Source organism: Lucilia sericata, unplaced genomic scaffold (genome assembly GCF_015586225.1).
Source record: "Lucilia sericata isolate MDLA Ls3-8-SP2 unplaced genomic scaffold, ASM1558622v1 Contig000054F_arrow, whole genome shotgun sequence".
In the NCBI taxonomy this organism is placed as follows: Eukaryota; Metazoa; Arthropoda; class Insecta; order Diptera; family Calliphoridae; genus Lucilia; species Lucilia sericata.
In genome coordinates, this window is record NW_023994090.1 from 808,192 (window position 1) to 822,331 (window position 14,140).

The window sequence follows — 14,140 nt, forward strand, 5'->3', positions numbered from 1 at the left end:
TCAAGCATCGGAAATTCATTTGAAAATATATGGATCAATACAACTCCGGGTTCAAAAAATTTGTGTAGACCCATTGGATTTGAATATATAAAGGAGTCAAAGAAAACAACAAAAGATTTAGTGGAATATTTAAAAGATGAAATAAATGCACTGGAGCTCATTTGCATAAAAATAAAGGAATTCTCTATTAACGTATCATATCAGCTAAGCTTAAAGGTACGTTCACACCTATCAAATATTTGACGTTTTTTATCAAATATTTGTTGGCTGTAATGTGAACACAAAATATTTTTGAAGAGCAAACAAAATATCAGCTGTTTTTCGTGAAACATTTTTATTTGTCAACCTACAAATATTTTCTTAATGTGAACACAATGTGAACACCAAACATGAAACATTTTTGTTAAACGTTAAAAAAAACTATTTAATAATATTTTTTACGATTTCATAGAAATTTCTGCCTAAAAACAAAAAATTAAATACATTTTTATTTCATAATGTGCTTAAAATGAGTATTTCTATTTTGACGTTTTGTTTGAAGAAACAAAGCCAAACACAATTCAATACAAATAGTAAAAGTTTGTTTGCCCGGTGTTTACATTACAACAAATAATTTCGTAAAACAATTGACGGATAAAACAGTAAAAAAACAAGATTTTGTTTGCAGGCAAAGAGGAACATAACAACAAGAACAGCTAATGCGCAACCAAACCAAAACCCAAAAATATATGTGTTTATATTTACTAAAAAGCTATATCATTGAATAATAACTTCTATATATTCTAAAATTTCATTTAATATTGTTTTTCATCAAAATTTTACAACAAAAAAATACAAATTACATTTCAATACCTTGTGCAAGTGGAAAAGAGATAGATAGACTTGCACAAGGTATTGAAATTACATTTCAATACCTTGTGCAAGTGGAAAAGACATAGATAGACTTGCACAAGGTATTGAAATGTAATTGGAAAAGAGATAGATGGTGGATCTTTACTGTCATGTTGTTGCTATTTAGTATAGTCAATGTAGCGAAAAACCTTGGTTGTTTGGAACGGTTTATAGCGATTTCAAAAAAATCGCTATAAGCCCGGAAATAACCAAATTATAAATAATTTTCATTAAATTACATATCTATAAAATTGAAAATTATAGAGAATTGTTTATTATTAATATATTTTTATATCCATTAATATAATAAATAATTGTTCAAATAAATTGAGTAATAAATTAATTAAATAATTTCTCAATTAATTACTAAACTATAGACTAGATTATAACCTATAGACTAGACTATAAACAATACTATAAACTAGAGTATAGACAAGACTATAGACTAAACTGTAGCTTGACTATAGACTAGACCAGCGGTTCCCCCGGTTTTTACTTCGCGGACCCCTTGAGGAATTTATTTAAATTCGCGGACCCCCATACATATTTTGATATCTTATTGTTCTAAATATGTAATTGTTCATCCGAAAATTGTCATAGTCCATAAATCCCAAGGTCAAACAGATGTAGATATGTCATTTCTATAAAATATTCCCGTACATTGAGAATAATTAATATTTCAGCGAAGTTTCAATTGCCTGTTTTTGAAGATAGAATGACTTCATTGTTGAAATGTTAACATGATGTTTAATTTTATGATCGTGAGATCTTTCACGTTCATTTTTCTTTAAGGTAACGAAAAGGTTTCTTCATCAAATATCGTCGACATGTGCTTAAAGAGTCATGTTGCAAAAATTTTTTGCGATTGCAGACGGGTGAACTGAGTATGTTAGCTAATTTTTCGGGAAAATAATATAAGAAAGTTGAACTTCTTCGATATTGTTGCGGAATGCGTTATCCGCATAATATATGACTTGAACTCTTTGCGAAAGTACTGTGAATTTTACTGCATGGTTTTGACTATTTACGCATTTTCTGATGTTAATTTAATAATATTGGTCGACAAAATCAAGTTAAAATCTGTGTATCACGTCGGAATGGAATATTTATATTTAAAATTACCTGGATTAACGTATTGAAAACGAATAAAGAGTCACCTCTGTTTCGGAAATATATTATTTTAGTCCTTCCAAACAAGAACACTTTTGTTTACAATTTGACAAACTTAAATCTGCGATAAGCTTGTCCTTGAATTATGAAATGTGACCTAACTTCATACTCCGAGATAACAGTATCTCTTATTTAATTGTAATTTGGGAACCGTTGGACTAGACTGCAAACTAGACTATAGATGCATATATTATGTAGCATAACTATATACAGTATGTTGTTACCAACCAATAAATAACAAAACAAACAACAAAAATAATAATTATCATTAATTTACGCAATTGCTTGAATTTCAATTAAATGTCACAACTTTGTCTCAGATTTATATTTTATAAAAAATAAAATAAAACCAGTCATATAAGCGACTATTTACATTTTTGTATGAGGTGATAACACTCTAAACAAAGAACAGCTGTCATTGACGCTGTTTGATCTTACATTTGGTTTGCAAAATCAAATAATTATTTTACCAAAATGACGTAAATTATTTGACTTTTGGTGTTCACATTGATGAAACAATGAGAAAATATTTATTTGCCAGCAAATCAATTTGTTTTATGAAAATCATCCGCATTGCTGTTTGTTAACATGAAATATTTTATGTTCAGATTCGACAAACAAAGTTTTTTCAATCGTGTTATATATTAATATTATACACTTTTATTATAAAAATTTAATTTTAAACCTAATAAAAATAGTTAAAATTAAAACAAATTGCCAAATTGCTTTTTTCTTGCATGAAAATATACGATATTCTGTGGCTGCAAAACATGTGTGTGTTTGAACCAAATTATTTTTGCACTGTTTGATAAAACAATACCATCAAATATTTGTTCAAGTCTGAACATGAAATAAATATTGCGTTTGTTTTTACGCAACTTTATAAATATTTATAAGAAATATTTGGACCAAATATTTTACAGGTCTGAACGTAGCTTAACAATGATTGATGGAAAGGTCAGCAATGCCATAACAGAAACTTCTTCCTTCTGGAGATGCTCAATATGTAATGAGAAAAAGTCGCAATTCTCAAATATAAACAAAAGCAGAAGTATTAATGAAGAAGTCCTGTCTTTCGGAATTTCACCACTTCATGCCAGAATATGATTTTTGGATTACTTTTTACACAGAGAATCTTACTAAATCAACAAAAAATAATGAAGAATTGAAAGAACTGAGAGCTGCGGAAAAAAGCAGAATCCAAGAAGAATTTAAAGTTCAGATGGGATTAAACATCGACAAACCACTTCCAAGTTGCGGTAGTACAAATGACGGTAATACGGCGAGAAGGTTTTTTCGTGATTTTGAAATTACTTCAAAAATAACTGGAATCGACAAGGAGTTGCTTCGAAGAGTTAACACTATTTTAATGGCACTGAATAGTAAACATAAAATTAAAGGAAATCGATTTGGGGAACATACATCTGAAATTTCTAAATTACTTGTATCTCTGTATCCATGGAGGGAACTAACACCAACAGTACACAAAGTATTGTGTCATGGTCAAATAATAATTGAATCGAATATTCTTCCACTGGGAGAGTTAACAGAAGAAGCCCAGGAAGCGAGGAATCGAGATTTTAAGCATGTTCAACTATTCAGCTCAAGAAAATGCTCCAGGCAATCACAGAATGAAGATATTTTTAATAGTTTACTTCTATCTTCTGATCCTGTTCTTTAAACTATGCGAAAAAGATGGATTTGTTATGAAACTCTATCATCTCAAAACAAGGAAGATTTAAAGGACTTATATTACCTTCTGGATATGTATACCGATATGACAGATTATTTTATAGAAAATAAGTAGTGTTAGGAATTAACTATATAAGTAGGTTGTAAGAATTAATTGTATTATGTTTAAGATAAACAGTTCAAATAAAAAAGCTATTATACTAACTGATGATATTGTATTAAATTGTGTTTTATATTTCGGTGGGCGAGAAAGGTGGTTTGTGTGGGGTGATTTAGGTGTTGTTGTGCGTGGCTCATAATAAAATTATAATTTTTTTATTGTATATACAATGTTATAGTCTTTAATAAAATAATTAACTAAATAATTTTTAAAAATTGTCCAAATATTTTATTCAACACCAAATGTATGCTCTGTCATACTTAATACTAAAATATGAAAAAGATGAAATTAAAGGTCACAGGTTTAAATGAACATATTTTTGAATGTAATTGAGATATTGGCTTGAAATTTTTTGCAAAGGGTCGAGAATTTCCATATCTAACTAAAAAATTATATTAAGGGATAAATATGGACTAAATTGTTGTAGCTATCTGCGACCCTATTAATATTTTGATATAAATCATAATATATAAATAAATAATAATCAGTTTTAGAAATTAAACAAATATGTAATATATGACAAAATCTTTATTTATGAACAAAACTCAATGAAATTTTCAAAGCTTATTAAATTTGTCATTTCAAATAAGAAAATGCCTTTGAAAAGGTCAAAGGGCATCCCGCAATTCCCAAAAATAGGAATGAAAATCCCAAAAATGGGATTTTTTACCATTTTGCCCATAGGGTCCACATTTCTTTCAGGGCTGGGAAAATACTTTTGGAGTAAATAGAAAACATATTGAGGTTTCCAAAACTGCTTTCAGTTTTCTGATCCCAGGTTTGGGATTTTAGAACATGTTGAAGTTTTGATAAAAAATAGGTCATATTCGTAAGGACGCAGTGGACAAGTTTTTTACGCCAAAGCGTTCTGCGTTAAGATACCTTTTAGAAAACTATAAAATTGTTATATATTCTTAAAGAAAATTTTATTTTATTAATAAAAGAGTTAAGACACATTTTTGGTAAAAAAACGGCAAAAATCTAAAATTTTTTGAATTTTTAAATTAAAAAACGTATATTTTTGGATCTGTAAATGATATTGATCTGAAATTTTTTGTATATTATTGAAAATTTCGTTGTCTAACTAACAAGAAATTGAATTGAATTGAGTCCATTTGGTCCAAAATTACGCCCGGTATTCAAAAAAAGGCGGACCAAGGTATGGTAAATTTTGTATCACTAAATTTTTAAATGCCTATAACTCGGATATTATAAGAGATAAGTAGTAGTTTTCAAGACCTCGTCGAGCGCTTTCAGAAAATATAAAAATCTTTGTATTTGGGTGAAAAACAAAAAAATGGCACGAGTTTAAAAATTTTACATGTCGTAGGTACCCTACGGCCGCCACAGCGCCGTCCCTGGGGCATCTGCAGGGTTCATCTTCAAAACTTAAACTCGAATACTCCTTGGCTACGCTCACGCCAAATTTTATCCCGATCGAATCAGCCGTTTAGAAATGCCAGATTTATTTCCAAAAAATTTCGATTCTGCCCCACTGTGCATAGTTAATATCCATTATTCAAAAAGACCAGCAAATTACGAGCAAATAAAAAATTTTCCAAAAAAATTTCAAATATTTTTTAACAAATATAAAAATAAACATAAATTTGAAATATCAAGGCTTCTACATTATGTTTAAAAAAAAATAAAAATTAAACAAGTAAGAAAGTATAGTCGGGCTTGGCCGACTATATGATACCCTACACCAGTTATGAATATTTAATGTGATTTATTTTTCATAATAAAGCATTTATCTTGAATATTACCTTGATTCCGATTTATTTAAGCAACTTATTGACGAAAAACTTATTTTCTAAAAGAGGCTTTATATGAGGGATAGGAGCAAATGTGGACTGATCCCGATAAAATGCGCTGGATAGATTTGTATTTATATAATATTTGTCTGTGCTAAGTTTTGTTGCAATAACAGTGCTAATAAATGAATTGCGGATATTCAAGTCACTTTCTTTGTGTGGGGGCTAGGGTCAAATGAAGTTCGATCATTTCGAAATTCGGCAAGGCTTGTATAAAACTTAGTTGTGCAGACTTTCATCGAGATACATTTATATTATACATAATTATGAAAGACCTTTTCGGGGGGTTCAGTTGTATGGTGCCTAGCTGAAATAATGGGCCGATTTTAACCATTTTCAATAGGCTTCGTCCTTGGGTCAAAACAAATGTGTATTCCAAATTTCATCATTATTATCTTGAAAATTGCGACTTGTACTTTGATAACAACGTTTACATGGACACACAGACCGACATCGTTAAATCGACTCAGAAAGTGATTCTGAGTCGATCGGTATACTTTGAGGTGGGTATAGTACTAATATTTTAATGCGTTACAAACATCATCACAAACGCATAATACCCTTCCCACTATAGTGGTGTAGGGTATAAAAATTCATACCATTTAGGAACTTAGAGCGTGTGCCAAATGATAGCAAAATTCTATTTGTAATTTTCCTATGATGGGAACATTTTTACATTTTGCTGTGCCAAACGATATCTTTTCCTGCTGTGATAAATTTTGACAATTTTCATTGATTAATTCTGAAAATTTAACACTTCCAATAAAAATAAATGTTTTTTACGTCCTTTCAGAATTTTATAATTTTCATTTATTTATTTTTTGTTTTGTAAATTTTTATTTTCATTTGTCAAAAATTTATGTAGCTCAAAGAGCTAATAAAATTATATTCACCTCATATCTATTAAAAATTTACTTTTACCAGTAAATTGCTATCGTTTGGCACACAGCCTTATTCTTAAATATTATTAACTTTTGTCACTGAAAGCAGTTCATAATATTTATCCTGAAGCTTTTTTCTGTGAACAATCAATATAATAATGTTTAAACCTTTTTTGGCAATTGAAATTTTGACGGTAAACAATAACCTGATTTAGAAAAATTGGTTAGTGTATTTAATTTTCTCCTGTTCTGTATTTTGCTGAAAAAAATATGGTCACCGTACATTTGAGAGATAAAAAGTATTAAAACGTTCTCTTAAAGAATCATATTCAAAATGGACCGAGTATGTTTAATAATCATGTGTTTTGAAATCATAACATAGAACATACAAAGAGTACCAAAAGTGGAATAAATTCTACCTTTGTGGAAAGTACTAATAAAAAGAGTACCATTTCCCCCTTTTAGTCTAGGAATACACTTTTCGAAAATTAAGTTTACAAAATATTCCGTGTTTAAATCTATATATCACAAAACTCAAAAAATTTATATCTGCGTTCATTTGTTCCAGAAAAATTGTGCTTTCAAAAAGTACCAAACAATTTACCAGAATTTGGTCCTATATAACCCTTAGTACCTGATCTCCAAAATGATGTACCAATATAAATTTTATAAAAATTGGCTCAATTAGTTTGAATAAATTAAATTTCCCTTTTTTCCCCTTTTTGGTGCTTTTCCCCAGTGAAATAGCAAATATTTTGTTTCAATACATTTTACAAAGTTATTACGTAATTTAATAGGTATACGTCAATAAGTCGAAAAGGTTTTCTTAATGTGATAAATAAGTATCAAAAATAAGTTTCCTCCCTTTTACACCCAAAAAGGACTGAATTTTAAAAAGTACGAAACAGGCGTCTCATAATTTTGGAAAATATATCCAAAATATTTACAAAAATTGTATTAAGTTTATTAGTTAAAAAGTTATAAAGGGCCCAAAATGGTACCAAAATAACCTTTGTTACACATTTTCACCCCTTAAAAACCGAATTTCAAAAAATACCAGACATCCATCTGCTAATTTTAAGAGAAGATACTGGTGCACTTAAAATTTTTCTTGTATCACTAATATTGTGTAAGATAATTAAGAAAACCTGTTTTGCCCGTTTTTCCCTGTTTTACTCCTAAATTCATATATTTCAAAAAATCCCTCCTTAGTGGATCTACGTAACCAAAAACACATCTACTGTCAAAATTTAATGATTCTAGGTTCAGCCGTTTGGGCTATGCGATGATGAATCAGTCAGTCAGTAACGCTACACTTTTATATACATACTATAGATTAACTATTATTTGTTATTTATTTTTTGTTTCAGTCGGTAGTTATATCTGGCGAGTCTGGGGCTGGAAAAACTGAAACAACAAAATTTATTCTTCAATACCTATGTGCTGTAACTTCCAACGTTTCAACTTGGATCCAACAACAAATATTGGAGGCAAATACGATTCTGGAAGCTTTTGGTAAGTTTCATCATAGTCATAACACCACTACTTAGTTAAATATTTTATTGTGCTTCCAATAATGGTTTTTACAGATAAAAACCATTTCCTTTCTGTGTGTGTTTAAAACAGTTTCTAGCGATAAAATAAAATGTGCAAATAAACCGTCAAAACTAAAAAAAGTACTTACGTATCTGATTATATGTAAGTCATTATAAGTACTTAATAATAATGCAGAAGTAGTAGTCATTGCAAAGAAAGTCGTTATGTAAGTATGTACATTAGGGTGGGTCGAAAAAAAAGTTGAGTCAGTCACCCCCTACGATTAAAGATATGTTAATAACATTTCCAAAAATATAAAAAATATATTTTTGCCACGCCTAGAAATACCGCCCTTTTTGTTTTTTATACATTATGCCGCCATTTTTAGTCCGATCGTAACATATCATATATCAATATTTATGGCTTGACTTTAGCTATATTTCACTCTTAGACAATTTTTTATTTCGACGCCATATTCTTTGCGCGACTTCTGATATCTCGGATCCTTCCCCAAAATATAAAATTGTGGCTATACTGGAATAAAGTACATTTAATTACATAAAATATAGGCTTTTAAAATGCTCACTTTTATGCATAAAGAGCTATTTTACAGGTATTTAAAAATACCTGTATAGTTCAAACTACAAACAATTAATTTGCTAGGGATATGGTCGAAAACAATTTTTTTCAAATTAATTTACAATACAAAAATTGCATCCTACCCCTATCTTAACAAAAGAAAGATCATTTTATTCAGCATTTAATTCTATTAATTAATAACAAAATCACGTAGGTACATAAAAATTAAACATTTTATTTTATAAAAATCGATGAAAAATTAAAGTGTTATGCAATGTTTTACAAAAATGTATGAAAAACATTTTTTTTCATACAACTACTTGCATGTTTCTTTTTTTTTTAACAATTTTTAAAAATGTTTATACTAATTTTTATAAAATGGGATAAATTTATTTTATGATTTTTTTAAAGGTTAGGTTAGGTTTTAGAAGGATGTATACTACATCAAATCCGAAGAAATACACCTAGGCCACTATCGGGCCTGTTGTGCGCTCCAATTCAAGAAAGAAGAAAAAAAAATTGTTCACTGACTGTATTATTTTTCCATGTTCAGAAACTCAGTTTCCTGGACGTAATTCCTAAGAATCTTCCAATCGGTGTTGGTTAAGAATGTTATTTCCGGAATAACATCACTTCCAAGCTACTTGGATCTAACTTCGACGAATGTCTGACAGTGGCAAAGAAAGTGCTCCAGAGTTTCACTGTCCTCTCCTCATGCTCTACATTCGTCTGAATCCGCATGTCCAATTTTATATAGGTATGCTCGTAATTCTGTGTGTCCACTCAGAATACGAACCATCATACTAACCTCAGACTTGCTCATTTTGAGAAGATTTCTCGTCTTGCTCTCATCAGGGTCACCCCATAGAATCTTTGTGGTTCTACCCACCGTTTCATTATTCCAAGAGGCCTTATGGGATTCTCTCATCCATATTTTTAATTCAGCTTTTGTTGCGTCGAATGGTTTTGCGTTTGTCAGGTTAACTACATCGAGCTCCCTTCCCTTTAAAGCTATTACATTCGCCCTTTCGTTGCCGACTACTCCCGAGTGGCCTGGTACCCATATGATGTGAACCTTACCTCTGGGAGAGTATTCAGTTAAAGCTTTCTTACAATCCAATACGGTCTTAGATTTAATTCTATCACCTGATATCGCACAAATTGCTTTCTGGCTGTCGGTAAATATATTAAGCCCTGTGGGCGCCATATTTATTCTAATCCAATTTACACATTCCGTTATTGCTCGTACTTCTGCCTGGAAGCTTGTGTTATGATTAGGTAAACGGTGGTATATTTCTGTTTCTGGGTCTTCAATATAGAACCCCAGGCCCACTTTGTCCCCTAATTTAGAGCCATCCGTGTAGCAACGGATTCCTACTGGTATTTGCTCTAATGTTTCGCTTGACCAAGACATTCTATCTGGGATTAGCGTTTCAAAGTTTCCGACATATTCAGTGTCTGGTATGCGATCAGGCACGTCCGATGAATGTGTATAACCTTCCAATGTGTCCAGTATACATTGATGACGTGTCCTATAACCGTTTTTGGCCAGTTCGCCTAAAGTAAAGAGCCGTTCGGCTGTAAGCGCCGCCTCATATCTTATATATGTTTCAATGGGTGGAATATCTAGCAACGTTTCCAGAGCCTTGGTTGAAGTAGTACACATGGCACCACTTATACTCAAGCAGCATGTACGTTGAACTCCCTGTAGTAGTTTGATATTACACTTTTTGTCCAAAGCAGTCCACCAGATTATTGAAGCATAAGCTAGAATTGGTCTAATTACACTTTTATAAAGCCAATTTGTCATAGTAGGACTAAGACCCCATTTCATGCCTATGGTTCTTCTACATATCGCCCAGCACCGATGTGCCTTGTTGATCCTATCCTCTATGTGGTGTCTCCATTTTAATTTCCGGTCAAGTATTACACCTAAGTACTTAACTTTGTCTGTCACCGGTATCTTCTTGCCCAGGAAGCAAGGTTCAGTATATGTAGAAATTTTTGTCTTTCTTGTGAAAAGACAGATTTCCGTCTTCGCCGGGTTAACATTGAGGCCTCTCGGTTGAGCCCAGCTCAAGGCCGTATTCAGAGCTTACTCAGCTCTTCTACACAAGTAATTTGGATCCTTTCCCTTTAAAAGTATTACGACATCGTCTGCATAGCAGACAGGTCTAAGTCCTTTCTCGGTTAGGGTCCTTAGGAGGCTATTAATCGTGGTAACCCAGAGTAAAGGTGACAAAATGCCACCCTGTGGTATACCGCGAAATACCTTTTTCCTGATAGTTATATCGTACATCTCGCAGCTTATCCATCTGTTCCTTAGCATGTAATTGATCCAGTTACGGAGCACCCGGTCTAGGGATTGGATAAGGGTATCAGTGTGCACGTTATTGAAAGCGCCTTCGATGTCAATGCATACCGCCAATGTATACAGTTTGCTATCGAAAGATTCACCTATGTAGTGGACAACTTCATTTAAAGCGGTTTCCACCGATCGTCCCTTTACATGATATGCTGCTTATATTTAAGGTCTTTGTATGGTATGCTGCTTTTAACCATGCTATCGACTATCCGTTCCAAGGTTTTAAGTAGGAAGGACGTAAGACTTATCGGTCGATAGGACTTAGGTGTCGCATAGCTAGGTTTCCCTGGTTTGGATATAAATATTACCCTTGCATCCTGCCATTTAACTGGGGTATATGCCAATTTTAAGCATGCAGTGAATATCTGTTGCAGATGTACGGAAACCAGTCCCGCCTCCATCTGCAAAAGTGCCGGGAAAATTCCATCCGGCCCTGCAGCTTTATAGGGAGCAAAGCTCTTGATTGCCCCTTTAACCATGTCAGTTGTAATAACTATTTCCGTGTTACCCTCCCCTTCCTCCAATATCGGTTCATCTATGTTATTCGATATACCGGGGGGGAAATGAGAATCCATTAGGAGTTTCATTGTCTCCTCCATATCCTCAAGCCTCCTGCCCGTCTCATCGATCATAGATTCCGGTTGGACATGAGTTTTGGATAGGAATTTCTTTATCTTCGATACGTCATTTACGCTATCTACCTGTTCACAGAAAAGTTTCCAGGAGTCTCGTTTGGCTTTTCGAACGATTTTCTAATATTCACCAAGTTTATTACGATACTCATCCCAGTATACTGCGGTCTTTTTACGCCGTGCCCGGTTAAATAGTTTGCGAAGAGTCTTCCCAAGGTTCCGGATCTCCCCAGTTACCCAGGGTTTTTCCTGGGCAGATCTCCGCTCTCGCAGAGGGCAGCTGTCCTCGAACGATTCAACCAGGGCACTTGTGAACGTTTCTACTTTGGCATCTATATCCTCTTTATTTCGACATTGAAAAGTGTCCTGACCTAAACGGTTCTTTAGTAAAGTCCCGAACATTGTCCAATTAGTTTTAGACTTATTCCGAAACATTATCGGCTTTGGTGGTGGCCTTAGTATTTTGAATCTTATGTACCGATGATCAGAAAAGGAGTGCTCGTCCGAAACTCTCCAATCCTGAATTTCGTTTATAAGCTCTTCTGAACATATAGTTATATCTAATACTTCTTCTCTGATTCTATTGACGAAGGTAGCTTTATTACCTAAGTTCAATGTTATCAAGTCTTTAGTATTAAGGAAATCCATGAGGGCTTGTCCCCTGCGATTGGTGTTTGTACTACCCCAAGCTACATGGTGCGAGTTGGCATCACAACCTATTACAATTTTCTTATTTTTTCTTTGTGTCTCTTCAACCAGTTTCATCAGATCCGACGTTACTGGTAGTGTCGGAGAATCGAAAGGCAGGTAAATAGATGCAAGGAATATGTTGCCACGACCTTGCTTCAGCACCGTTGCATCCGATGTTGATAATCCTGTTGAGAGGAGAAAACATAAGTTCTTGTGACATAAGATACATGTTCTCGGGCGAGATCCTGTATCAGCGTAGAAAAGTTGGAAATTTACGTGATTTAATCCAGAAACCTTGTTGCGAATCGTCCAAGGTTCCTGGATTAAAGCTATATGTATTTTACCTGTGTTGATTTTAGCCATCAGAGCGTTGGCAGCTGTCTCGCTCCGATGGAGGTTTATTTGGATAACCTCAATCATGGTCATCCATTAAACTGTCTTCCAGCGAGTTGGTGGTCACCTCCTCGCTCTTTGGATTTGACTCCTCCGGATAGCCTGAATTGCTATTAATGCAGTGGGTACTGTTGATGGCACTGCGGTGTCCTTATCAGGAATAGGAATAGCAGTATTTTTAATAGACACATTCCCAATTCTGGAGAGCACTGCTGATCTGTCTTCTGGCGGGTGAGTGATTTCCTCCTCGCTTTTAGGATTTGACTCCTCAACATTGCTAGTACTTGCTAATGATGCTTTGGGTATTGTCTTAGGTGTTTTAGTGTCCTTGTCGGGGCCGGATTTGACAGCCTTTTCAATCGGCGCCTTCCCAATTTTGGAAAGGGCAACTACACTTTCTTCTGGCGAGTTAATGGTAAATTCCTCGATTTTAGGATTTGACTCCTCAACGTTATCAGTAGTGGATACTGATGCTGTGGTCTTAGGTTTTTTTAAATAGTTACATATTTCTAAAGAAGTTCTTTAAATAATAAAAACTAATAAAAAACGAATAATCGGGAATGGCCGACCATATGATACCAGATATGAGCATAACTAAAATATGATTTATGTTTTAATATAGCATTTATATTGAATTTTGTCTGAATTTTGTATTGCATCAAAACATATGTCCACACAAAAAATTGGACTCCTCCGACCAAAATTAACGATTTCATTGACAAAAAACAAAAGGCCCTATCTACAAAATTTACCCATTTTTATATACGCCATTGTCAACTATCATAATAACTAAAAGGTTTTACTATTAAACAATTTGTTTATTCACTAGAAATAAATCGCGTTCATAGACACAAATTTTTCAATTTCAATAGTTTTTTGCTTCTCCTGTAAAATTTTAAAAATGTTAGATAGGGCCGTTTGCGTTTTAGGTGACGATATACTATTTGAGCAACTTATTGATGAAAAACTGATTTTCTGAAAGAGACTATATATGGGAGCTAGGATCAATTATGGACTGATCCTATAAACATTTGGTGGATGGTTTTATGTTCTTATAAGAGATAGATATGCAGAATTTCATCCTAATTGTACTGTTTAAGAGGGAATTAACGACCTTGAAGCCATTATTAAGAGCTCCAAAGCCTTATTCGGGGAGTACGGTTGTATGATCCATTTTCAAACATTTTCGATATAATCCATATTCAAACAACTTCGTCCTTGGGTAAAATGAAATATATTAGCCTATTTGCATCGAATTATCTGGAAAATTTCGATTGTAGTTTGATTACAAGTCGGATGGACAAAGCTAAACTACTATAGTACTGTAGGATATAATA

General features: G+C 33.0%; 1 protein-coding gene across 1 annotated transcript in view; it reads left to right on the forward strand.

Annotated features, from left to right (window-relative positions):
• LOC119616053 (unconventional myosin-VIIa-like) overlaps nt 1-14,140 on the forward strand; it is a gene marked incomplete at its 3' end in the record, with an annotated part of 359,052 nt that overhangs the window by 146,693 nt on the left and 198,219 nt on the right. The window contains exon 6 of the mRNA XM_037972200.1: nt 7,979-8,123. Within this exon, the coding sequence (XP_037828128.1) occupies nt 7,979-8,123 (145 nt within the window). The remainder of the gene's footprint in view (nt 1-7,978; nt 8,124-14,140) is intronic.